Source organism: Lepisosteus platostomus, chromosome 1 (assembly GCF_059453375.1).
Source record: "Lepisosteus platostomus isolate fLepPlt1 chromosome 1, fLepPlt1.hap1, whole genome shotgun sequence".
In the NCBI taxonomy this organism is placed as follows: Eukaryota; Metazoa; Chordata; class Actinopteri; order Semionotiformes; family Lepisosteidae; genus Lepisosteus; species Lepisosteus platostomus.
Genome location: NC_142611.1, coordinates 3473918 through 3499147, shown reverse-complemented (window position 1 = coordinate 3499147; position 25230 = coordinate 3473918). Strand labels below are relative to the sequence as shown.

Sequence of the window (25230 nt, the reverse complement as noted above, 5' to 3'; positions counted from 1 at the left end):
TTGACCGTCTCCTTAAAAAAAATCGGTCCCTTGTCATTTGTGAACTACACAGAGCCCGGGGTTGCTGTGCTGGTGGTGACAACCCTGCAGGCATTCAAGAAATCTGGTTCAGGTCGTTAAGGTCAGGGCAGGCTCTCTGCAACCTTGAAGAGAGCTACTAGCAGCATTTGAAAGAAGGTGTATCTGTACGTACCCAAAATGTGAAGCTACTCTCCGTTGCAGAGATTGGACAGTAGCTTTGGTTGCACACAGGTTTCAAGTTAACCGTGTTCAACTTAAAAAAGGATTGCGTTATCCACCAAAAAAGATTCCGCAAAAATGAACTAGTCTACCATCATGAGGAACGTTTCTTTTCTTCTCATTAAAAGTTGTTAAAAGTTATTAAACTTAACTGCTGTAAAATTATTTATTAGTTTAGAGTTTTATCTTAAAATGGTAAGAATTATTAACATGGAGTTGAGCCTGTCAGAAGTGCCCATTATTTTCAAACCAGACTTACATGACTTGAGGAGACACCAATGTAAAATGTGTAACTTTCTTACAAAAAAAGTTCTCATGCTACATGGAAGTGTATTTCAGTCTGAAACCAGGCTTCTTTCGAGAACAGGTCTAGATGGGCCAAATGGCTCTTTCTATTTCCTAATTCCTGTTGTATTTTATTTTGTAGTATTGGTAGATTCTACTTATGTTTGTGAATGATATGTAATTTGAGTGCTACAAAAATTGCACACAGTAGTGCATTTTTTAAATGTAGTTTTGTGCCAGCAAATTATGGATTTGCTTCCAACATTTTAATTGATGTGAAACATTTTTTCAGAGTATTATGTTCCACTTCTTGTACATTTCGTTACAGATGTTTCTGATCAGTGTCGCAGACCAACGTCTGTCATTAGGTCTTTATATTTCTGAAACACAGCTTTATAGATTCTGGTTGCAAAGTATAACTTTTAAAAACCTTTGATTATGAAGTTCCAAGGTTTTTTTTAAGTGTTCCATTCATGCCACATTTTTTCTAAGAAATGTTCCTACTCTAAAGTGGGATTTAAATGCACTTTGTGGATCATCTTATACTTACTTCTTTTAAATCTTTTAAAATGGCACTTAAAAACTGCCTCCTGCCTTCTTGCTGTTGATGAGAGTGATGAAATACTGGTCTAGCTTAGTTTAGTTCTTTAGATTTTTAATAGATGAAGTTAAAAATGTTTTTTGTATTCTTAAAGATGTTTATTGTTCACTGCCTTGATAAAGTGCAGGATTGCTTTCTGGAATTGAGAAAAGCATTTTCAGATTAAGGTGATGTAATTATTGGAGCACCTGAAAGCTCTATTAAAACTGTATTTGTTCCTGATTTAACATCAACTAAATTCTGGTACAGTCGGTTTGCAGAAAATAGCGAATTAGCAGGATAAGCAAACAGTTGAAGGCACAAAGGAAATTCAAGAAAGCAAAATTTAAAGACTGTGCAAACAGCAGGCAGATGACATCCATTGTAAACAAACTGTTTGCAGGTAGGAAAAATGTAAAGATGGGGAAACTCTGGGCTTCAAGAAGCTGTCTAGTAAAAGACTTTATTATTTATGTTGACATATTATTTTCAGTTTCTAGATAATGTGGAGAAGCAATAAAAGGTAAACAATGTTAGGATACAGTTATTTTGCTCTGGTCTGTATGTTAGGTATGTTATCTTAAAATTTTACAATGCACTACAGAGACTTCACTTTAAAAATATTGTTTACAGATGTAGTCACCGAGTTGTAAAACATTTGTTGCTGTTCTGGAATCACTCCATTTGTGTGGAGGCTCCTTTGAAGAAACAGCTGGATGAGATCCTCAAAATGCTTAAGCTGCTTGCAAAAACACAGGCTAAATGGGTCAATTGGCCCCCTCATGTTTGTACTCTTTCTATAGGTGTGTTGACAGGCTGACTGATTTCAGCTCAGATTTTTTGTTTGAGAAAGCTTTTATAGCTTTAGACCACTGCTACACTATCCGTCTGCAAGTCTGCATGTGCCTACTTGCACACTAGTTTGGAACAGACAAAACAATCCATTATAACACTCTCGGTACTTTTTGAAATTGGATATAGGGTAGTCTTTTTCAAAACACATCAGTGTCACGAGTGCCTAACATAAGATCAGTAAATGTGTTATCTTTGTAAGATTATGATTGCTATTTTTAAAGCCCAGAATTTAATAAGCAGGAAAATGTCATTAAACCAACACAGACCTCAGTTCAAGCAGCCAAAATGTTTCAAGCCTTCTTGAACTGTGATGCTTAAGAAAATAACAAAAAAAAACAGCACCACTGAAGCACTCATCCAACCCACTTGCTTCATTTAAACCCAAAAATAAATTATATCAGTGTGTCTCACCACACATCATCTTGCAAAATAGTATTTTTAATGTATTTTATATGATGTATAAAAGTGATGAGAACAGAGGCTTTGGCTGAAATCCTATGCTTGACTTTTAAGTATTGCATCACACTGGAGTGGCTAACAGGACATCATGATGTAACGTCAAGAAATGCCTCAAGTGCTGAAATGCCGGATTAGCAGAAAGAGGGGGGTTCCATCTACAGGACAGGACACAGCTCTGGAGCAGGGGGGAGGACTGCCTCTGTGTCAGAGGGCAGTTCTGCCAAAGATCCACCTTCAGGGACAACTTGGAAAGCCCTGTTGCAGGGAGAAAATGATTTTCTCATCTCTCAGACACTTGAGTTCTTGGTCGTAGGACAAGAATGTGTTCGGAATGGATGACTTGGAAATGTGGTGAAGTGTTTTGCTTTGTGGGACAGTGAGAGAGGCTTCTTTCTTCCAAACCGTACTTGAAAAGCCATTGAAATCTGTACGTAAAACGTATCATCTTAATAATATTGTTGGCTTCCCTTGTTTTTGCACTCAGGATCTCAGCAGCCAAGACTATTGTGATATTAAAAGTTGTTTTTTCCTACATTCTGTGACAGAAGGATGCCACATCTAATACACTTCAGAATGCTTTTATTTTCACAGTTGGGTAAGAATTCATCTTAATGTAATGCTATTGGCTGATTTCTGTAATAGTAGCAACAATAATCAGGCAAAGTGCCACGTTCATCTTTTGGAAAGGTCTGTATTTGTGCATTACTCCAAGTTCACGTCCTTAAAAAGTTAGCCTCGTTCACAAAATATTCCTAATATCGCTAACGGTAGAATGTGCGTCGACAGAGTGCTTCTGGTGCCTAATTTAACAAGAGGTGCCTCATGTAGAGCAAGCAATGCCATGCTAGCCATTAAAATAGTTTCTTCTTTATTTTTTTAGGCGTACCAACGCCAAGCCCTGAAATTCTGCGCCATACTCTCAACATGCTTGTCCGGGAGAGGAAGATCTACCCCACCCCTGAGGGTTACTTCATTGTTACCCCACAGACCTATTTTATAACCCCCTCCCTTATTCGGACCAATAGTAAATGGTATCACCTGGACGAGAGGATACCCGACCGACCGCAGCAATGTACTTCCCCCCAGTCCGGAACCATCACCCCTTCCGCCTCGGGCTGCGTGAGGGAACGAGCCCACCACAAAAACCACTGCGACTCCTACAACTGCTACCGGGACGACATGCACAGCCTCCACGCCTCCACCCTCCAGAGGAAGTCCCCGAAGGACCTCAAAGATCCCTACTGCCCCCCTTCCCTCTACCAAGCGGCCGCCACAGAGAAGAGCAAGAGCACGGTGAACTTCTCCTACAAGGCGGACACCCTGACCAAGCACAAGGAAGGGGGCAGCGGCGGGGAGAAGCAGCCGAAGAAGTTCGGGCTGAAGCTGTTCAGGCTGAGCTTCAAGAAGGACAAGACGAAACACCTGGCCACCTTCTCGGCGCAGTTCCCCCCGGAGGAGTGGCCCCTGAGGGACGAGGACACGCCGACGACGATCCCCAGGGAGGTGGAGATGGAGATCATCCGGCGCATCAACCCCGACCTGACGGTGGAGAACGTCATGAGGCACACGGCGCTGATGAAGAGGCTGGAGGAGGAGAAGGCCCAGAGGAGCAAAGCGGGCTCCTCGGCCCAGCACAGCGCGAGAAGCAAGAGGAGCAGGGGCCACAGGAAAAGCCATGGGAAGTCCCGGTCTCACAGTAAGACTCGGGCATCCAAGGGGGACCCCTCGGAGGGCTCTCATCTTGACCTCGCCGGCGAGCGCGATTACGACTTCTACAGCTCCTCCCTCGTCCGGTCGCCGCGCGACGGGACGTTCTCGGCGGCACACAACGGGGGGAACTTCGTCTTGCACAGTAACCCCAGTGTCGTGGAGTCCCACTTCCCGGTCACCCCCGAATGGGACGTGTCCGGGGAGCTTGCCAAAAGGAGGACAGAGATGCCCTTCCCAGAACCCTCCAGGGGGACCTCTCACTCCAAGGTGCACCGCAGCCACAGCCACACGCAGGACAGGAAGTCCCGCAACGAGAGGTCTGGCAAGGCCAAGGAGAGGTCCCGCTCGATGGACAACTCGAAGGGCCCGCTTGGGGCTGCCTCTGTTGGAACAGCAGAGGACTTTGAAGGCTGCAGCCCCGATGACAGGGGACAGGGCCGCTACTATGTGGACGATGGGACACTGAGGCCCTCTCAGACGCACCACTATCAAAGAATCTTGTTTTCTGCTGCTAACTTTAATGCTGAAGTCTGCGTGCCTGACGTGGGGAAGGGGGGTTTTGACGACTCCAAGGTCTGCAGCCCACTGGAACCGAACAGAACGAGAGACAGTTTGTCATCCTTTAGTGAGCTGAAACCTTGCTCGCCCAAGCCCACAGCAGATGATTACTTTCAGTGCAATACATCAAATGAAACCGTCCTGACGGCTCCCTCCCCGCTAGTAAAAAACGATCATGATACTTTAACGTTGTCAGACGGTGTCAAAAAGGTATCGCCAGGTGACCGGCAGACCCCACTCCTCAACAGGGACTCCTGTGAGTATAAAGAGGATGCTACTAAGGGGCAGAATGGCATCAGTGTGCCGGCACCAAGCCCGACGCCAGAACCAATACCAAATGGACGCTTGATACACCAACACAATGCTGACCCTTGCAGCGCTGACAAAAGAAAAGAAATATTTAGCAAGGACACTTTGTTTAAGCCTCCTCACAACCCACTGGCGGTTGGTTACGTAGAAAACCCCTACCAGAAATCCGGCACGTTGCGGAAAGCCCAACACGGGAAATCGGCGGAGGTCCTCGGCGGCTGCGAACACTTCGAGCAGCCGGGCCTGCTCTCGGGCTCGCCGGGCCCGTCGGCGCCGCAGGGCCCGGACCAGTCCTCCGGGGCGGAGGCCGCGTTCGACTACTACAACGTGTCGGACGACGACTCGGACGAGGGGGCGCACAAGAACGCGGAGGAGGAGAAGAGCCGGGAGGGCAGCGGGACGATGCAGTGGCTGCTGGAGCGGGAGAAGGAGAGGGATTTGCAGCGCAAGTTCGAGAAGAACCTCACCCTCCTCAGCCCGAAGGAAAGCGAGAATAATAACAGCCAAAAATCTGCCCACTCCGCCCGCCTCGACAGTATGGACAGCAGCAGCATTACAGTAGACAGTGGATTTAACTCTCCACGGTAAGCAGAGGACAGCCAGCTATGTTTACATGGAAGGAGGTTGTTTTGGGAGGGGTGGGCTCATTGAACCAGTCTGTCAATAGAGGAGCTGTCCCCTTCGTTCACAGTGAAAAATCGGCATTTAAGGTTGATTACTTTTGTCCCTCCCCCCCCAAAAAAAAAACAAAAAAACAAACCCCTCAGGTTATTTTTGAGAAACTGCAGCCCTTCTGCAGAAACAAAAGAAGTATCCAGCACCTCACCTGCACGGCTTTTCCGGACAGTGCTCCGCTTTTCCCTCTGGAAGTTGATGTAGGAAAGATGACTTCTCCTTGGGAGGGGATTTATTTTTTACCAGTTGAGAAATGTAGAGGCAGGCACATGCTGTGGTTGTCTTTATTGCTACAGAAGAACTTAAACAGTTCTTTTCAGGTGACAGCAGCCAGTTTTATTTCACAGGCCAATCCCAAATGAACCCCTTCCATTCATGTAAACATAGAAATGTTTTTTTTTTTACTGTAAACTGTTTTATCTCTAATAAGGTGATATCCATTGTTTATTTGGAGATCCAGAGCAAATGCACAACATAAAGGTTTTTGTTACAGTGGATTTACAATCAGTCTTGAAAGACTTATTGAAATCGTTGTATTCTTTGTCCTCATACCAACCTTTACCTTCTATGTTGCATTGTGTTCAGCACACACAGGGTTAAAATGTGATCCAAATGCTCTGTTGTGAATCGTTATTGTATTTATTCACTGTGACCAGCTTTTAGAGAGATGGTCCCTGAAGGTACTTGCTATAACTTTCATCACAGTGTTATACCCATGACGTTGAATAATTTGAACATGGAGGTTAATTGACAATTTAACCAAGTGCATTTTTTGTTTGCCTCACGGAAATATTTAAAGGTATCCTCTCAGAAAAAATGCTATACTGTAACTTACCTGGTGTAGTGTCCTTGATAAATCTTCCTCGGTAGCTTTATAGCTTGATCATAGCACTCAGTTGTAAACTTTCGAGTTACACCTACAGGAAAAGTTTGACCACATGTTCTTCAGTTGTTCTCCAAAGATTGCTTGTATCTTTTTTTTTTATCTTAATGACCCTTTTTACTAATATAAACTGTATTACTAGTGTTTTAATTGTGAGGTGAGCACAATCTATCACAATAGATGCACAATTTGTTCCCTTTGGCTTACACCATGCAACATAGCCCACAATGTCCATCCCAGCCTACTGCAGCAAAAAACTTGGGTCCTACCTGTTTAATTGAATGCTGTTGCATGAAATCTATCAAGGCAGGCTATAAACTAAAAAGACGTCAAGCTGTTTTTCTGCTGTAGACACAGTTGTTTTGTTCTCCCCTCTCTTGAGTTAAGGTTGCACATGTTGTGAATGTCTCTGTTACAGAAGAATCCTGGGTCTTTATGATCCACCCTGCAGGTAAATTAATGAATTGCCTTGTACTGACATGAGCCCCAACAGATGCTTTCAGTCCTGTGTGGTTCGGGAACTGTATGAAGGTTTGTTGTGAGATCAATATGCTGAAGAAAATGAATCTGGATGTTTGCTGCTGAAAAAGAGGTGAAATAAGATCAACTAAAGAGACGTTTGTTCTGAATTGTAAAAAAGGACCTGTTTCATTGTAATTAATTTTCTAGATCTAGCATGTATCTAAGAAACCTTTCTTTGTCTTTTGTGACTGTGTGAACTGTTCAATTATTGGTGTGTTTAAATTCTGCCTATTAAAAAAAATGTTTTTACATATAGCATCTTACTGTACCTGTATTGTTTGTCTCACCTACTGTATATAGCCATCCTTTCTGTATCCGAGCTCCTCCCTGCACTGGCCCTCACCCCGTGTGCCTGCCCCAGCTCAGTCCCTTTCTGACAGTACTTGACCACTGTCAGTCCACGGTCTTCGTGTCGAGCTGCTCTTCTGCATGTGAGCCCTGCTCCCCAAATGGAATTTTAATGACAGCTCAGTTGCCACCCCTCAATGAAAGCAGCACTCTGTGATAGAACAAAAGCATGCATCGTTTCGGTAATGTGTTTGGCTTTTCTGTAAATGGATTCGATCACACAGAATCCGCTCTGTACCTCAGGACCTTCCCCCTGAAGGATCTGTCCGAGGTTCTGAGAAAGTTTTAGAGCCTTTTCTTTGTTTGGCAGCTCCATGAGTCCAAGCTAGAGGGTAGTGGAGGTAAAGGAACAGCGTCGTAGTAGAAGCTCTGATTGGAAATGGGACAAGACAGGTCAGAGCCCGAAACTGACAGGTACTGCATCCTTAGAGTTCAAACTCACACTGTGTGGGTGCAGCTGTGGTTCTGAGAGACGGGTTTCAGGGTCGCGTCGAGGGTTTTGGAAGAGAGAGGGGTCAAGACCTTTTGCTTGGAAGAATTTTGGTTACTGCTGGTGACACAAGTGAATTATTTTCTAGTCATGTTTTTCTAGTAGTAAATAAACACAGTTCTAAAATTGTGCTTTTGTGCTACAATGTTGTTCGTCCGTAAAAGCTCAGCTTTAATAACGAAAACAATGGCAGCAATGTTTGTTCTCATTTTGAACTGCACATATCTTACACATTTTTTTTCTTAACATCTTTACCACAGCCAACTTACATTCTAACCTTGTTTCTTGGCTTAATTCTAAAAGACAAGGTGTCGTACATGAGCGAAGTAATATCTTGAGTTTAGGATTTATTTGGAACTAAAAGTAACAAGACACCACAAAGTAAATGTCTTTCGTGTTGTCAGAGAGCAGCACAGACCAGTGCAGCTGTGATTACCTCAGGAGGTGTGTGACTTCATGTAAAGTCCAACCACTTCAGAAACCTCGCACCTGTTTTGAGTTTTGGTGATATTCTTCATTTTAAAGAAACTTGCAAAGCCTGAGTAATTGACCCCCTAAAGCTCAGTCTCCGTTTGATGTTTCCAAAAACAGCTGCTTAAAAGTAGTCTTTAACTATGATGTGATACCCACTGCAATTGTTTATCTTCTCAGACACATCTTTGTAACCAGATTTGGTCCACGACTGATCCGTTTTTCAAGCACTTGGTACATTTGTGGATGTTGCCTTTTGTCCATCTCCTTGCCATTTTAACTTTCCTTTAAATCACCTTGGCATAGTTGGTATCTTTTTTGAACTTCTATATCATTGTTCACTTTTAAATGCAAAGCGCCTTGCAAATTCTAAACTAGTACAATGATGTGAAGAACGTACTGGATTCGTAGCGGAGAATTCACTGTCCCAGATTGCCACACACTGGCGATGCTGTTGAAAGCATTGGACGGTCTGCGCGTGCCTCAGATCCTTGTCTGTGACAGAAATGTGGCCTGACTTTAAATGCTCCCTTCCTCGTCCCCCACACTTCTCGTGTTTAGGTATCGGGAAACCTGAGATATATCATTTGCTTAAATTGTTAGAAGAAATTGCATTTTTTTTGTCAAGTAACTGAATTGCAGTGTTTGTTCCCCAGAAAGTGTTGTGTAAAAAAAAAAAAACAGTTACATAGAATGAATGGTGATGTTCAGATATGTACAACGTCTTTAAAGGAAGAGATTGACGAGAAATTGAGCGTGTAACAGAGACAGCCCTGTCCATGCATGGTTTTCTTTGGCACATTGTGGGTGTGGTTACTGTATAGGCACTTTGGTAAGTCTGGTGGGCAGCGTTCCTGTTTACAGGTTAAATTCCGTTGAATGTTTTGCTGTTTGCTTGGGCCGTAGAAGAAGTCATAAGTCATGGTTGTAGTTGTGGTAGTGTTCTCAGCTGGCCTGGCAGGGGGTACAGAAGGTTCTGAAAGCTGGATGAAATGAGGTCAGGTCCATTTCTGAGCCTCAGCTGCTCATCTGTCCAGAGCTCATTCAGGTTTCTGTGGTGTTCGGTGACTCCCCCCTCCACCCCAGAATCCTAACCCATTTCATCAAAGACCTGACTCTCCAGCAACACTGGTCCCGGAGCAGCTGGGCTAAAGTACCTCACTCAAGGACAACAGCAGTGTCTGCAGCAGGGACTCGAACCCACAGCCTGTCGGTGAATCCAAGGGCTCATTCATTCGGCTGCACTGCCAACACTGGATGAAATTAGAGATTAGTTCTAATAATATACTATACATTTCACGTTGATGGAAAGCTTTGTAATGGGACATCACATCTAATCTCTGCTCGTTAATTTCAGGACTTAACAAGCAGTCTCAAAGATCCCACAGTTCACTACCTTTTAATCATAAAACAACATGACACTACAAGTTCACGTTTTAGGCTTTTGTTTTTTGGTCATATTCTCTAGTCTTATGATGGAAAAGCTGTTTCTCCTTTTACAATGTTTTATGTGTTTTAAAAAGTATTGCATGCTGTTAAAACTCCAGCATATCTGAAGACATAGTGGTACAGTAGCCACTGTCTCATACTGTGAGAAAAATCCCATATTCTCGTAAGCAATTGCCTGTTCCTTCTTGGGAAGTGCAAATTGGCAGAGCAACAATATCTGCTGTTGCCGTCATTCCTAAATTTCCCATCTTTCAGCCAAATTCCCAGCTTTCTTTGAAATGTGGTGAAGAAATGCAGTGTGAATGCTTCCACTCAGTCATTGGAAGGCTAAACTGGCATGTTGGGGTTCCCAAACTAGGCTGTTCAAAGTGGGAGACATTGGTTTCCACATATAATTTACAGTTGTTCTAGAATTAATCCATTTCACTTCCTTACTGCAATGTAATGAAAACCTGGTGTACTTTTCTACGGAGTTATAAATCAAAAGACATCATTGCTAATGCCATGAGCTTTAGGTTCCAAATGGTGCAAAAAAAATTAATAAACCAAGATGACTTATGAACAGACTGCAATCAGCTTCTAATTTTAGCCTTACAGAGCCATGCAGTTTTCTAGATGACTCATGAAATTAGCAGTGATGTCATTGTTTCTGAAAATGGACCTGTTAGCTCTTGCCTCGACAGGAGATTTAGGCTATCTGAACGATGTACCTCACCGAGTTACAACAGCAGGTTTTAATTCTTTTCCCTCATGTGGGTAATTTGTCAGCCATTTTTAAAACCTATTGCCCGAAAAATGGTCACCGCAGGTTGATTATCTTCCTGTTAAAAAGAATCTCATGCTTGTCCTCACAGTGGTTCCCCTCTGTATTTATGACTCCAGATATGCTGGGGTGGATTAGAGGTCAGGGCTCTGAATGCAAAACTGGAAGTTTGTGGGTCCAAATCCTGAGGGGTGTCCTTGACTGAGGTATTTCGCACAATGTTGATCTAGAAAATGACCTTCTGGGAAAATGGGGCTTTAGTTCGTCACTGTAAATTGGGGGTTTTCCAGTTCCTAGCAGAACAAAATAAAGGAAAATGTGCTTTTCATCACCAAAGCATCCTAAAGCACTTTTAAGGATAGGATAGGACCCTCTTCCACCCACCACTGAGGTGCAACACCTAGTGGGTGGACACACAGCACCCATTCTGCACCAGCAATCCCAGCAAAGAGCAGCTCAGGTGAAGAAATGAGAAATGGCTTCAGGTGAATTCAGAGGAAACGTCAGAATGGCCAGATTCCCCAAGACCAGACAGGAATTTAACCAGGACACTGAAGTCAACAGCCAAACTCTTTTAACAACAGCTCTATAGGGTCTATACTGATTAAGTCAGTCTGGTTCGACATCTTTTCTGAAGGACAGCACCTCGAACAGCATTAACACTGTGCTGGGAATAACTGATCTTGTTCACTACTCACAAAGCCACTTAGAGCAGCCACCTGGTGTTTCTTAGAGGTGTCCCAACCTCGCTCTGGCCAGGGCCCGATTTATTCAGCTTCTAGGTTAAAAGGGGGCTGTGCTGGTGCCTTTTGCCTTTTGCTATCAGTCTGACAAGTATCCCTGGATTAATTTTCGATGTGAGATAAAGGATGGTTATTTCTTTAATTTCAGTAGGTTTGCATGCCATTGAACATTGCTTGCACCCACTTGTCTGTAGCTTGCAGTAACCACATGAAACTTCGTCACAGTCATCTTGATTTTCAGCTGGGAAAGGAGGGAAATTGTAGTGTTAGTGTTAGGAAAGTATGACTTTGATTTCAATTTGGCATGTGTGACATTCTAGCTTTCAGAGTGAGGCAGCTGGCACAGTTCAATGTTCTCTTTGCTGATATAATAGGCATCACGTGTGGCAACTTTAGACAAAAGCGATAAAAGAAATCTTATTGCTTAGTCTTATCTATTTGACGTCCACATTTTGTGTCCTCTGACATCTACCTAAAAACATGAAAAACGGGAAAATGTGTTTCCTTATTCCTTATTATATTTGTTCCAGAACAAAAGGTCTTGAAATGTAGCTTTTCTGTTGTTGGTCTTGATAATTTTATTTGGTTTCTTGGGTTATGTTACAAAATACTGAATTTGTGTTAATCCCATGGCAGTCCCCACTGTTGGAGGTTCCTCATCCATCCCTCTTCTAACTGCTTTATCCAAAGCAATGTCGCAGTTAAAGTCTCAGCCCCTTTGGCTTTAGTTTAAAAATGAATTTACTGATGCTGGGTTTGCACACACTTGTGCTAGGAGAGCCAGAGGAGCTTTTCTTCAGATGGCATTAGTCCTTTACTTCTGTGTGCAAGGATGAAAAGAAAACTTAATCTCATAAATTCAGAATCACAGTCGTCTACTGTATGTGTGTGCTTGTATAGAAAAACTGGGCTTTTCTGTGTCAATCTTTGAAAATTCTAGGTGTTTTACAAGTAGTCTTGTTTTGCAATGGAGTGCGCCGTCAGAAAAACACCTTGTGACCCAAAGGAACAGGAGGCTACACTCCTGATTTGTATTTATCTCTGGTTAGATGTGCCCTGACGTGTTCCTGTGTGTCTTTGCATGTTCCTTGTTATTCCGAGGTTCCTTTTGTTCAAAAAGCATCGCTCCCTGCTGTATGCTTCTGCACCCTTTGCAGGTCTACCAATCACTAACCCCTCTGTCCTTCGGAAAAGTTCCACCAAGACCAAGACCAAGACGTCCATCCACGTTGGGTTTTATATAACGTACTGTATGATGTACACTGATCATACATACCTACCTCTCACTTCCTCACACGGTGTAGTTTTGACATCTTGTGGCTGAAAAGAAAAGGGAGATGTTTTTGTTTTTACAAGAGGGGAGCACTGAAACAACTTAACTACGGCCAGTGTCTGGGAAGCATTACTGCAGCCATATGTGAACAATCAAAGCCAGAAGTCTTACTCATATGACATCACATGCAAACACAGGAAGCCCATTAAAAAATGTTGTTTTCTTTCCTCTTGTTTTTTTGTTTTGCTTTCTTGTTTTCCCTCTCTTTCTCCCTCCTGTAGCACTCGAGAGAGTCTGGCCTCCAACACCTCCAGCATTGTCGAAAGCAACAGGCGTCAGAACCCAGCTTTAAGCCCAGGCCATGTGGGAATGAGCAGCACTCCGTCCTTCAGCTTCCGAACAGCTGCAGACACCCCCGCCGCCGAACCCGAGAAACTGCAAAAACCATCAAACTGCTTAGCTTCCATTACCAGTGTTTGAAAGCCATCCGCTGTCAAGGGTTCTCTCTTAAACCATAAACCGCACCGGGACTGTTAGAATTGGGCCGTAAAAGAGGGATCGATTCCAGACTGTCTAAATGGATGTGAGATGTACAGCATATGTAAAACTTTAAAAACAAAAACCTAAAGCTGATTGTGGTTGCTGACTTGAAAAGTAGCAAAATAAAAAGCTAGATGGAAGCTTTTTTCCCCCCTTAAAAAAGGCTCTTCATTCCCTTCATCTGAGCTGACCATAAAAATGAAAGTGCAGCTTTTTCATATTTCTCGCTCACTATGGGCCAGTAATTTGTTTGCCTACAGACAGCATGTCATTTTCATTCACGTACAGGACCGTGTTTTGATTGTTTGTGACCTTGACGTTTTAAGTTCCGTTTTTTGTTTTTTTTTTCCTGTTCTTGGAGAATCTCAGGTCACGGGTGGTTATACTCTTAACACGTGCTTTTTTTTTTTTCTTTGCCTCGTGTCACTATTCAGGGTTTGCAACAGTTCACCAGATGGGTCTGTGACCAACACAGGCGCACTCTTCTGAAGCGCTGATACAGGTGCTCCTTGGTGTCGCTGTACGGCAACACAACAACAGGCAGCAGACGCAAAGTTCCAGATCTGTATACATCAACGAAAGTCAAAATTACTACTAGGGGCAAATACATTTACGGGTCTGCTTAATGTTACTAGAAACAGTCCAGCTGCTAAGATTTTCTGCGTCTTTTGGTCTACATCCGGTCGAGCGAACTGCCTTTGAGGAACTTGTGTTTACAGGGGAATCTGGTCTTTTTGGCGCCATGTTTATTTGTAAAGGGATAGCGGAAGAACAGGGAAGGCTGTGGGTTCAAAACCAGCAAATATGAAGGATTCCTCTTCCACGCAGCTAGTTTTTCCTCTGCTAATTTGGTGGGGTTTTTCTCCGCCCCCCCCCTCCTGTCGTCTGCTTGTCCCATTTTTTTTCTTTTTCTTTTTTTTTTTCTTTGCCTCTTGGCACCGTCGGCCCACAAGCCCAAATGACAACTGGGTGTCCAACCACGGGACACGTGGACACAGCTCCACTCAAGTACCAGCTGGGGAGGAGCGCCTCTTGTCTGCCTGCTGCTTGTACAGCTGGAGCAGGCCGCTCCCCCACAGGAGGCCTCGTTTGATTCCATCTTCCAGGGGAGGGGGATTGATTGATTAAAGCAAATGGCATGTCATGAACTGAGCCCTTCCTGTCACCCTCACCCCCCCCACCCCACCCCACCCCAGGCAGGCACAGGACTGCCACCACTCTCAAGAAAAAGGCCCAGTGCCCTCTTCGTTTCTGACAATCGCAGCTGCCCAGGCAGCATTTGTTTCTAACAAGGTGACTGAATTGACGTTTTTCAGGTGCTAAAACTCGCAGTGTTAAAATTTACGGTAGTATCTCCTGTAGGCGGTTATCGTGTGCAGGAACTGCAGCTGGCATGGAAATGTTTTAAACCCCCCGTTGCTCTTTGAGCCAGACTCCACGCAATCCCCTTTGGATGAAATGACCATATGGTGTTTTTGTGTTATATAGTACATACACACATGCATAACTACCTCCACAGCGTTCGTGACCGCAAGAAGATGAAACTTAAAAGCTTAGATTCTTTATAAGACAATATCACGCTGTTTTCTGTGAATGTTGTTGTACAGTCATGGATCTTTTTCAAGAGGACTAACTGAGATTCAGTTTTTAATGAAGTGCTGTAGTTAACCAGTTTCTCTGTTCCCAGCCATGTTTGATCTGCTTTGGGCTCTTAAATTTGTATTTTGAGTCCCACTGAATAATAAACTCCAGATTTATCATTTTGCTTTGCTTACATCTTCTGTCCCTTTGTAAAGGTGGATTTAGAGCTGAAATGCAAAGGTTGCTCTCCACCTGCTGGACACTGGACTTGGACAATCCTCTTGTTTCACACCTGAAGCCTAACCCATCTTAGATCTTCCCTTAAACTTGGTTTGGGACTTTTCTGCTGTTTGGGTTTTCTGTAATAAAAAACAACTTGCCTCTGGACTGTTACCCAACACACTCATTGTCAGACCATCAGGGTTTAGCATCATTGAATAGTTGTACTTAAAATGGGATTGAAAACAAAATTCTTCTCTTACGTTAATAATGCCTTGCCTTTGCTCAGAAATAGGTCTGATAAATCTGCTTCTGTTTCATTCTAAATAAAAAGGTGGTTGTTGTAGAATATTAAAGCAATTGTCTAAAAACTATGTTTACCAGCCTAGGTTGTCAAAAATAGACTAATGTATGCACACACAGACCCAAACTTCCCGACTAAAGGTTGCAACTTGCAAGATGTTTCAAAAGGAATTTGTTTTAAAAATAGTAAAACTGTGAATTTTAATTGCAAGTATGGTTGTACTGCATTTTAACAAAACGGTAATAATGTAAAACTAAAATTGTATTGCATATGTTGAAATAGTTTGTTTTAGTAGAGAAACAACAATGCTAATACTTTCTCAGTGAGTTTGTGAAACATTTCCATATTGGTAAACCCTTTATAGGTTTTTTTTTTTTTTTTTTCCTGTCGGGCATTACAGATTTTTTTTTTTAATGAATTCTAAATTAGAAACTTGAAATGAGGCTTTGTGCTGTCAGACAAGCTTAATAAAATGACAATGATTGACCACATCAGTGATTCTTTAAAATGGAACGTAGGAAAAGTTTTAATTGCTGTCAGTATCGGAGTTCGTTAAACCTGCTGAGGCCAGAAGTGCAGTGAGTCAGAACCTGCACTTTGTGAATTTTTCCACTTTCAAGACCCAGACAGCACTGCACTTCTGTTTCTGTCTGAAATCTGTTTGCGCCATTGTTATGTTTTCATTATTCTTCAATCAATGTGAAAGCATAATCAAAATCTGAGAGCCAGCTCGGAGAAAGAGGTCTTTTCTGAGGATTAATTTAACGGTTGCACTTCGTGTACCACTTCAAAATGTTGTTTTTTGTTTTCCTTTGAAAGTCAGAAGGGAGTACTGCAGCCGAGCCTGCCTTGTATAAACACGTTTGCACTGAATTGCCTGGTTCCTGGTAGCTGTAAAGCCCATCCAGAAGGATGCTCTGTTTATACTGTATAATATTTCATATGAAATAATGACAGTCCATGAAATGTCTTCCCTTAACATTACTGATTTCTAACAGCGTACTATAACATTGTTTTTAATTGTGACAGTGTATCATACTGTAAATGATGTTTATCTGTCATGCTTAGTATAATAACTTAAGAGAAATGAGGGATTTTTTTTGTAATGTCTATAATATTTGAAAGTCCCTTTTGTGTAGTAATATGGTGTTTACTGTTGTAGTGTATGTGATATACCCTTTGGGGATTGTGTTAACTTTTTAAGACAATAAAATAACGTTTGGTTATATCTTTTGAATGGATTGGTTAATTTGTAGTCTCAGAAATGGCGAATAATCAGGAATAGGAATGGTCGTCTTCTTCTGTCATCAGGGATGTTTTTCTGCCTTGGGCTCTGTGACTGCGAGACAGGTTTGGAATTCCTAACCTCAGCCAGGTTTAAGATGCTTTCTGATAACGGATGGATGAAAACGAAGATGCCTAAACACATGAAAACTATAAATCTGTATTCAGTTCATACACTGCTTCCACTGTTAAAACCTCAAGTATGTACAGTATTGGTTATGTTCAAGATTCGATAACTGATGAAGGAACCTCATTTAATATTTTTTTTATGTAGTTGTCCATTTCAGCAATTTGTACAGTAAAGGAACAAGTAATAGGTTTATTCCATGCTGAATAGAGAAGAAAAACAACACAACGTTTCGGCCATGGAGCCTTCTTCAGTTTGTACCCATTTAGTTTATACAGCTGGGCACGTTACTGAAGCAATCTTGATGAAGTACCTTGCTCACGTGTACAACAGCAGTACCCTGCGTGGGAATAGAACCTACCACCACCTAGTTATGATCCCAGAGCCCTAAACACTACTTAACATTTGTTTTCTTCAGCTGTTGAACCAGAAAACATCTGCTGCATATCTGTTTTCCAATCCAGAAAACAAAGGATGAGGTCAATTTAAAGCAACATTTGTCTTATTACTCAGCATAAAGAGAATAAATGTGTGCACAGCTGTTTAACCAACTTGAGAGTGCTTTTTACTCTTTCCATGCATTTTGTAGCATGCAAATTAATCATCATCTATTATAATCACCCTTTTGCAATTTGCATTGACTCATTTTACTTATGAGATGCAACTTGCACAATTTTTCTTGTTTTGCAAACAAAAGATTGCAGGTGTTAATTAAATCAAAAGGTTAAGATAATGTTTTTACTTTCCAGTATAAACAATATTTTCACATGTGTATTGTGCACAATGTTGATTTGTTTTTCTAAGGTTTAGTGTAACACTCAGTGCCTCAGAAGTCTGGTCTTTTTCTATATACTGTCATACTGTACAAGAGAAATCAAGCTGTGGATGTAAGTGATGATGCATGTTAAATCGCGCATACTCTAAAACAACAAATATGATTAGGATTTTTTTAGTACTGAGATACAAGAATCAGCTAGCTGGTCTAAAAGAAGTCCAACTTAAACAGTAGGAGTTACTGTATCTAACAAAAAATGGGCGAGATGAATAAGTGATGCATCCACTATAAAAGTGGACCTCAAGCGCAAAAAGGTGATGGGCTTGGTGCTGAATCCCACCTTTTATTTTCTTTATTACTTTCTGCCTGGCTCTTTAGGAAAATCCAGTTGGTTTACAGTAACTGACGCCTTAACACAGTTCGTTTAGATTGGACCGTGTGTACAGCACCGAGACCCAACCAAGCGAAGAAGATAGGAAAGGATACAAACGAGAGGCAACTGTTTGGTCCATCTAGCCATTTAGGTAGCGTTAATGGTTTGTTGTTGTTTTTTTTTTATGTATCGGCTTCCACCACATGGATGGGCTACCTTGTTCCAGACTCCCACAACCCTTTGGGTAGAGAAGTGCCTCCTGTTCTCAGTACAAAATGCACTTCCACGTAGTTCCTTGTATCCCCTGGTTTGATCATTCCGAAGAAACCTGCTGGGTTGACTTTGTAACCAAGGATTCGGAATACTTGTGTCGCAGTGTTCTCTGTTGAGGAAAATATCGAGTATGTGTTGCTCCCTCTTCCCCACCTCTTGCAAGAGCATCCAGCGAACACCATGTCCCAGGCCTACAGCAGGCGTTTGATCGGAAACAGAGGAAATTGTAGGGTTACTTGCCAACTGCAAGAGATGGAAAGGCTATTGGGCTTCGGTCCCTACTGAAGCACTCGGGCTTAATGTGTGCACTACAGTTGGAAAAATAAATATTATATTGTGGTTTTTCTGAAAACTAGAAATCTTGTGGCTGGTAAATCATGCTTCAGTTATTTGTGAAGCACTCAAAAGAATCTAAGAATAAATTCTGCTGGAAAAGACATGTCAAAACAATCAATACCCTGCTAAACCCTGATTTAAATCTGAAATGAGACCCACATCCTCCATGTGCAAATTTCAAACTCTTTGCTTGGAAAGATCCAGGAAACCTCGGGTGTGACAAAATCTATTACAGGAGTAAAGAATATTTTTAAGAATATATATACGGTAATGTTACCACTTCTTTGGACTGGGTTGCTCTGAGCCCAGATCCAAATTTATCTGAAGTCTGTGTGGACAGTTGACAGGGCTCAAGCCCAGAGATGGTGTGTATCGAGCTGTGCTGAACAGTTTCAACAAAGTGGGGTGTGTAGGTGAACCCTCCTTCTCTGTTTACTCTTGGTAAACCCGTGTGAGAAGATAGCAGTATGCTTGTCATTTTCTTAACCATATAATAGCGTATTTCAATTCTTAAATCCAAGATTTTTAGAAACATTTGTCTCACAACAATTTATTTAACTTTTAAAAAAAGTATTCATGGCAGTTTATCAAATGAGGGACTAAAGAATACACTTTACAGATGTAGAAAAATAAGGTGAAACCAGGACAACTAGCTCTATAGGCACTGTGTCCAAAACACACAGATGGAACATACAGGAAACAAAAACATTTTAATAACCAGGGTTAATATTCAATATCAGGTTGCAGCAGAAGATTCAAAACTGGCATCACAAAGCAAACTTTCACTCACTTGAAATCATTCACTTCTTATATTCATGTGTATACACCATCTACACCCACAAAATTATTGTGAAGCTTATTTGCTAATTGTCAAGATCACAGACACTGGCTTGCCCAGACAAAGCCTTTTAAGATCTCAGAGTGAAAACATTTTTAAAACCTTTTAACCTATCCATTCAACCTAGAAAAATCAATTTTAACAGATATACACACCACAGCAACCCCTCAAAATAAAACATTTAAATGTTAAGGAATAAAAATGTAACTAGAGAACTTTAGGCCATACACAGAAATAAAAATCAATTCCAAAACTATTCATTTCAAAAGTGAATGTTTTTTAATGACTTTCTTTTTAATGCTTGAAAGGAATAGAGGAATTCAAAGGAATTATTAGTCCCTTAGACAATTTAGGATGATTGTAGCTTGTGCAAAGTAAATTTACTAAAATGCATGAATTGGATTAAATTTATATCCAGTAGTGCTGGGAAGAGAAAAGCCAAGAAGCCGGTGGATTAATCTGCCAGCTCAGTCACTCCTAACAAGCGCCCTGGTTCAGAAACAGTAATAATCCTTCAGTTCTTCGTCGTCAGCTAAAACGGCAGTGCCTGTCTACCAATCTTCCATCTCCCAGCTCAAAGCAAATCTACATGGATGAAACATGCTTTGATGTAAATATTCTGGTCGGAAATGAATGTATTGTATAGCCTTGCTGAAGTTTGCCTTCAAGGTGTTAAGACAAAGGGGTGTGGCTCTCAGACATGACTGAGCTCAAAGCTACCTGAGACTCTGCGAGCCAGGTGGTGGGACGCCTATGCCTTGTGAACAGATGGAAGGGAGGAGACCTCTAGAGCCTAATCTGCAGCTTTGAACATGAACCTTTGATTCTTTTGAAACATCAGGAAAAGTTTAGTCATCAATACTAAGTCAGAAATTGCACACACTTTATTGAGTTGAGTGGAGTAAAAGTGAAGATTATGTGCTTCAAAGTTAAGAAATTAACCCATAACACCTTAGCTTTTGTTGCCTCAGAAATATTTTGTCCTTTTAACCTTACCTATAGCTTGATAAAATACTTAACCCTTACTGGGCTGTACATTTTGTAGGGTTCTGGGTTTGTGACGAGACGTGTGTGGGTTCAGATCCCAGGTGAAACCTTGCCATTGTAACCTTAAGTAAGATACTTCACCCAAATGGGTGCAGTAAAAATAAAAAGCTGTATAATCCGATCCAAATGTAAGAGGGTTTTAGATAAGGGTGTCAGCCAATTGAAAATGAATAATGCTGAGCAAGACAGTAAAACAAGACAGTTAGATTGTTACTGCACAAAAGCAAGTTGTTAGTTTCAAAGAAATATTGGTGTCATTGTGTTTCTGAAATCCTGGGGCTGGTCTCTGTCATGAGCAGGAACACTATCGAATTCAAGTAGGAACAAATGCAGCTTAAAAGCCAGGATTTTAAAAGCGAAAGGATGATTTTCTGCCATTGTGTTTCATTAACCATCAGTTACAAAACCCTGTACTGTCCAGATATAGTCAAGCAGATCATTTTTTGATTTAGCTAGACACTAAAAGCACACAGGCATTTTAACATACTGTACCTGAAAAATTCATTAAATAGCTGAGTTATACATGATGGACAGGTGTTTCCTCTTGAGATATAAAATAAGACAGTCTCATCAGCCTATTTAATTAATAAGTGACTTAATTTCTCCGGTAGGTAAAAACATCACTCTTCAAATTATGTGTGGTCATCGAGGTTAACAGGCCAGCAGGGTTTGTACAGTCAATATCAGCAGCACAGGACTTCAAGAAGAAATCTTTCTCATAGCAGATTTCATAATGTAGTCATCATGGATCCTATTCAGTCCTCAGTCCTTGAAGAGGTGCACAAAGACACCAAATACCAACCCAGTACGTCTTTGGAAGATGAGTGTAAACTGGAGCACTCACAGGAAAACCCATACGAACACAGTGAGACCATGCACTAATTGAAACAGTTAAACATCTTTTTGTCCTATACTCACCGGATCTGCCTTTAGGTCTCGCCTCACACCAGTTGAGCTCCTCTGACTCACCGCCCACCGTGCTGTTCATCTTTGGTCTCACTCCACAGCTCCTGGCTCGCTCGCAGGAGAAACAGTTCCTACTGAAGGAGAGGCACCTTCTCTGGCCTGTAATCCACACCACAGGCCACTGGTGACGTGACCCGGGCCGGAACGAGAGTGCTTCTGGATCTTAGAGCTGAAACAGCACTCTCAGCAAGCGCCTTCGTGGTTGAGACACTCAGAAGACGTGTTCAATCCTCCTGCACATGATTGAAAGAGAGCAACAAATCCATTTGCAGGCCATCTCAGCAATTCATGGCCTACATCAGCCCCTTACTTAGCATGACTGCACCAATCAATTCCTTCCAGGTGCTGATGCTTTAAAGAGATTTAGAAAGAGCAAGCAGGACCACGATTGGACACCCCTGGTTTACAATACAAATAAATTCACCACTACCTCACCCGAGAGAAAGAAGTATTGGAATGGCAGGTCACAATTCTCCTTAATAATAGTAATAATACAAAATTCCTTACACTTATATAGCGCTTTTCTGGATTCCATTCAAAGCGTTTTACAGGTCAAGGGGACTCCCCTCCACCACCTCCAATGTGCAGCCCCGCCTTACATGCGGGCGTGTGTTAACCCTAAATTTCTAAAAGGGTCAATTGATCTCTTATGTCACCCACAGCTAAGGACTAGGGCAATGACAAAAACTGCCAGCATCCGTCCCGTATTGAGAATCGGCGCAGAATGATTGCAGTGCACAGCGGAGAAAGAGAATAGATACCGCAATACTGATACATGCCCGCCAGGGGGAGCTCTAGGATAAGGGTGAGAAATGGTTTTTCGCAGTAACAGCTGCAGAGCTGCGGTATCTGTGCTCCCAGCTCTTTCTGGGCCTTTGTATTCCTACATATAAAAATATACATGAGCTGTTTACTGAGTTTGTAAAGTACTGCATTACAAAAATAACGCGCCCCTTGAGAGGCTTTTTAAAGACCATTTATGTGACCCTCACCAGAACTGACTAAAAGTGGATAGATTAAATACTGTAATATCCCACTAAAATACAGGAGCTAGCGGTGCACAGTGAGAGACAAAAGCTTGTTTTTTTTTATGGAAATTGCAAAACTTTAAGAACAGGTGCGGTCAGGGCAGCAGCTTAGTTAGTGCTTAGTTCTGAAACTTTTCAGTTGTGGGTAGGGCACAGTGAGACATCCTCTCTCTGGAACAGTAACGCATGAAATGTAGGAGGAAAAAATGTGAAATAATGCTCAAATCTTTTTCATACAGACACATTTATTGTGCCTGTTAAAAATTCTGATTAATACAGAATACAGGGTTGCTATTTTTCTCTTCCATAATGGCAAACAAGGGAAAAAAAGATAGCCCTATTCTAACCTTTTTTCCCATTTTAACACAACAAAAGTCTTGACATCTGGGGAAAAATGAAGACATCATAACTTCGTAGAAGTCTTCTTTGGTTGCAAACTTTATCGATTTTAACGAGACATTTTGAAATATAATAAAAGTAAAAAAGTTCAACATTATTTCTCATGGCCATAAATACAGCCACACACACAAAAACCCATTTCAAGCTACGCTGCACGTAAATTCAAAACATCTACCGGTAATGCGTGGAACGAAGGACAATCTTTAGCCTAAAGTTTAGGCCTGTTTGTTTACACAGTTCGAGCAACAAGCAAAAAACAAACAAAATCCCGGAGAGTTTTGGGAATTTTATTAATGCCGGTCGGACCGATATTTTAGGTCTCAAAAAGAGGACGTCTGCTCACCCTATTTAGGCATATATGTCTTCTAAGGATTGCACTCTATAAATACGAGCTTTTTATTGTATTTGAATACTCACGGTAACGCTACAAAGTATAGAAAATACAAGCTGGTAAATCTCATCTCCTACCTAAATTGTTTGCAGTAAGCAGCTCTGAACCGGGAAGTTCAAATGGCTGCAATTCCTCTTCTTCCCAGTAAACGGCAGCGCTGTAACATTTTCTGGACTGATCCTCACTGTGACTACGGCACTGTTTTTCGCTATTTCCCTACATGCTTTTCTCAGACAACCGGCCAAACACTCATAGCCAGCAGTGCCTCCAACATCATCAAAAATCATGATCATTATAATAATTATATTACTGATCAATCTAATAATAATAATCAATTTCAACTGCTCGTTGAATTCTTGCATACCTGGGACTTTTCCTTGCCCATTATTCATGGGGATCAAGTTACCTGAATTCACACGTTTTGGAAATCCAATCAAACGGAGAGCGGAATAATATTTTTTAAATTTTAAAACAAGGCTCGTGTTGTCATCTCCACTGTTCCCACTCGAGATGCAAGCATGAGTGCTCATCACAGTCCTGCTTGGAAACAGAACCCCTCACGATACCGTGACTGTGTGGTAGTGTGTACAAAAGCTTTGCTGATAAACAATTCATTAAAGGTCCATGTGATTTAGTACACGAATGCCATCAGCACTGGTGATAAAGTCCAAATATAAAATATTGGCTTCCCAGAATCAATTTCTAAATAATTTACAACATTTTCAATTGTGGGAGATTCCACAAACACAAGAGCACAAGTATTCCAGACCTTCTTCAACTTTTCTTTTTTAGATTCGTCCCAGCTAAAGGGTATTAGAGAACAGAGGGTTAGTGGCTTGTAGCAATTTTCATGGTCCCATTCAAGGTTTTCATAACATTCCCAAAGCGAAATGTTTTAACAGTGCCAGCATGCAAAGTTGTATTACTTTCACACAAGGCTGATGGTGAGGTAGGGAAACGTAGTTCTTATATCTTTCCCAAAAGGCAAAATCAGTTTAAAACATGGGATACCCTGCAGTCATTCAAAGAATGGGGTAGTGGTTGTTGGCAACATCCAGTTTTTCAGAACCAAAGAGGGGTATGTTCTGTAATGAACAAATGAACAAATAATGAATAATGAACAAAACTTGAGCCAGTGGATTAATCATTCTGTAACCCATTCTTTTTTCACTTCTTCACTTTTTTGAAGGATATGTCCACACCTCATTACCCTCAGACTTACACAGCACAAACAACGCTCAGTCCGCATGTACTGTATGTGTGTGAACTTGTGCTTCTCTACACCACTGTACAAAAGGCATTCTGCACTGTTCTGCTGCCTTTTAGCCTGCAGAAACAATTCTGTGGCAAACACTGACTGCAACTGTAGCCATTTTGGCAAACAGGTAGTCCCAACAGATGTATTTTGTAAGACAGAAGCATTTCAGCTTCAATATGACTGTGCACGAGGGACCACGTGTGAACTGAGCTGTTGAGAATGAGGTGCACTCAACATTTATTCAGCTACATTTGAGTGGTGTGATGAATTACAGTATTGCCAGCAAGACCTCATAGTGGCTGCTCTTGTGCATCTGGCCAAGAGAAGTTGTGACAAAGGTTTTGAAGAGTGTTATTAACTGTTTAGACCCACAGACAATTTCAATCTTGTTATACATTATACAGAGTGGCATTGAAATCACAATGAATATTAGAGCCAGGAGTATTTGTAACTATAGTAATGCCTCTCAGTATACACTCGATATAACTCGGACATGTGACTTTGTGTAAAATTCAGGCAAAGAGAAGAACAATTTCCTCTGATAAAGAGCCTGACAGGAGCCCATGAAATTGAAACTATGCCATGGTACAGAAGGAGGAAATTGAACAGACCTGCATTAAAATTACCATTGCTCTCGATTTTATGTGTTTTATTGAAATGAGTCAACAGTAAAACTACTTGGCAATATTACCTTGGCCATGAATGCATCCATTTCTAACCCACAGGGTGGTGAGCTTTTCTAGGTCAAAACTGTATGTAGAGTGAGGTACAGGAGAATTAGGAACACCGCACTTGGCTTGATGACTACTTGGCATGACAAATAACAGATTGAAAAATACAGTAAGAGCCACCCTAAAAACAGGAAGCTTAGCATTCTG

The 25230-nt window shown here is 41.7% G+C and overlaps 1 protein-coding gene and 1 long non-coding RNA gene across 5 annotated transcripts in view; one reads left to right on the top strand and one right to left on the bottom strand.

Moving 5' to 3' along the window:
* The window catches only part of stox2a (storkhead box 2a), a 97809-nt gene extending 81326 nt beyond the window's left edge, over positions 1-16483 (top strand). For all 4 annotated transcript variants that reach the window (XM_088639576.1, XM_088639600.1, XM_088639583.1 and 1 more), the window contains 2 exons: positions 3300-5580; positions 12895-16483. In XM_088639576.1, coding sequence (XP_088495702.1) covers positions 3300-5580; positions 12895-13093 — 2480 coding nt within the window. In that variant the 3' untranslated portion in view covers positions 13094-16483. The remainder of the gene's footprint in view (positions 1-3299; positions 5581-12894) is intronic.
* Positions 11894-23905, bottom strand: LOC148677525 (uncharacterized). Its single transcript, XR_015940138.1, has 4 exons — positions 23172-23905; positions 21229-21509; positions 12621-12660; positions 11894-12160 (listed from the first exon to the last, which is right to left on the bottom strand). It is a non-coding gene; the product is annotated as an uncharacterized LOC148677525 (long non-coding RNA).
* Between the last annotated feature and the right edge of the window lie 1325 nt (positions 23906-25230).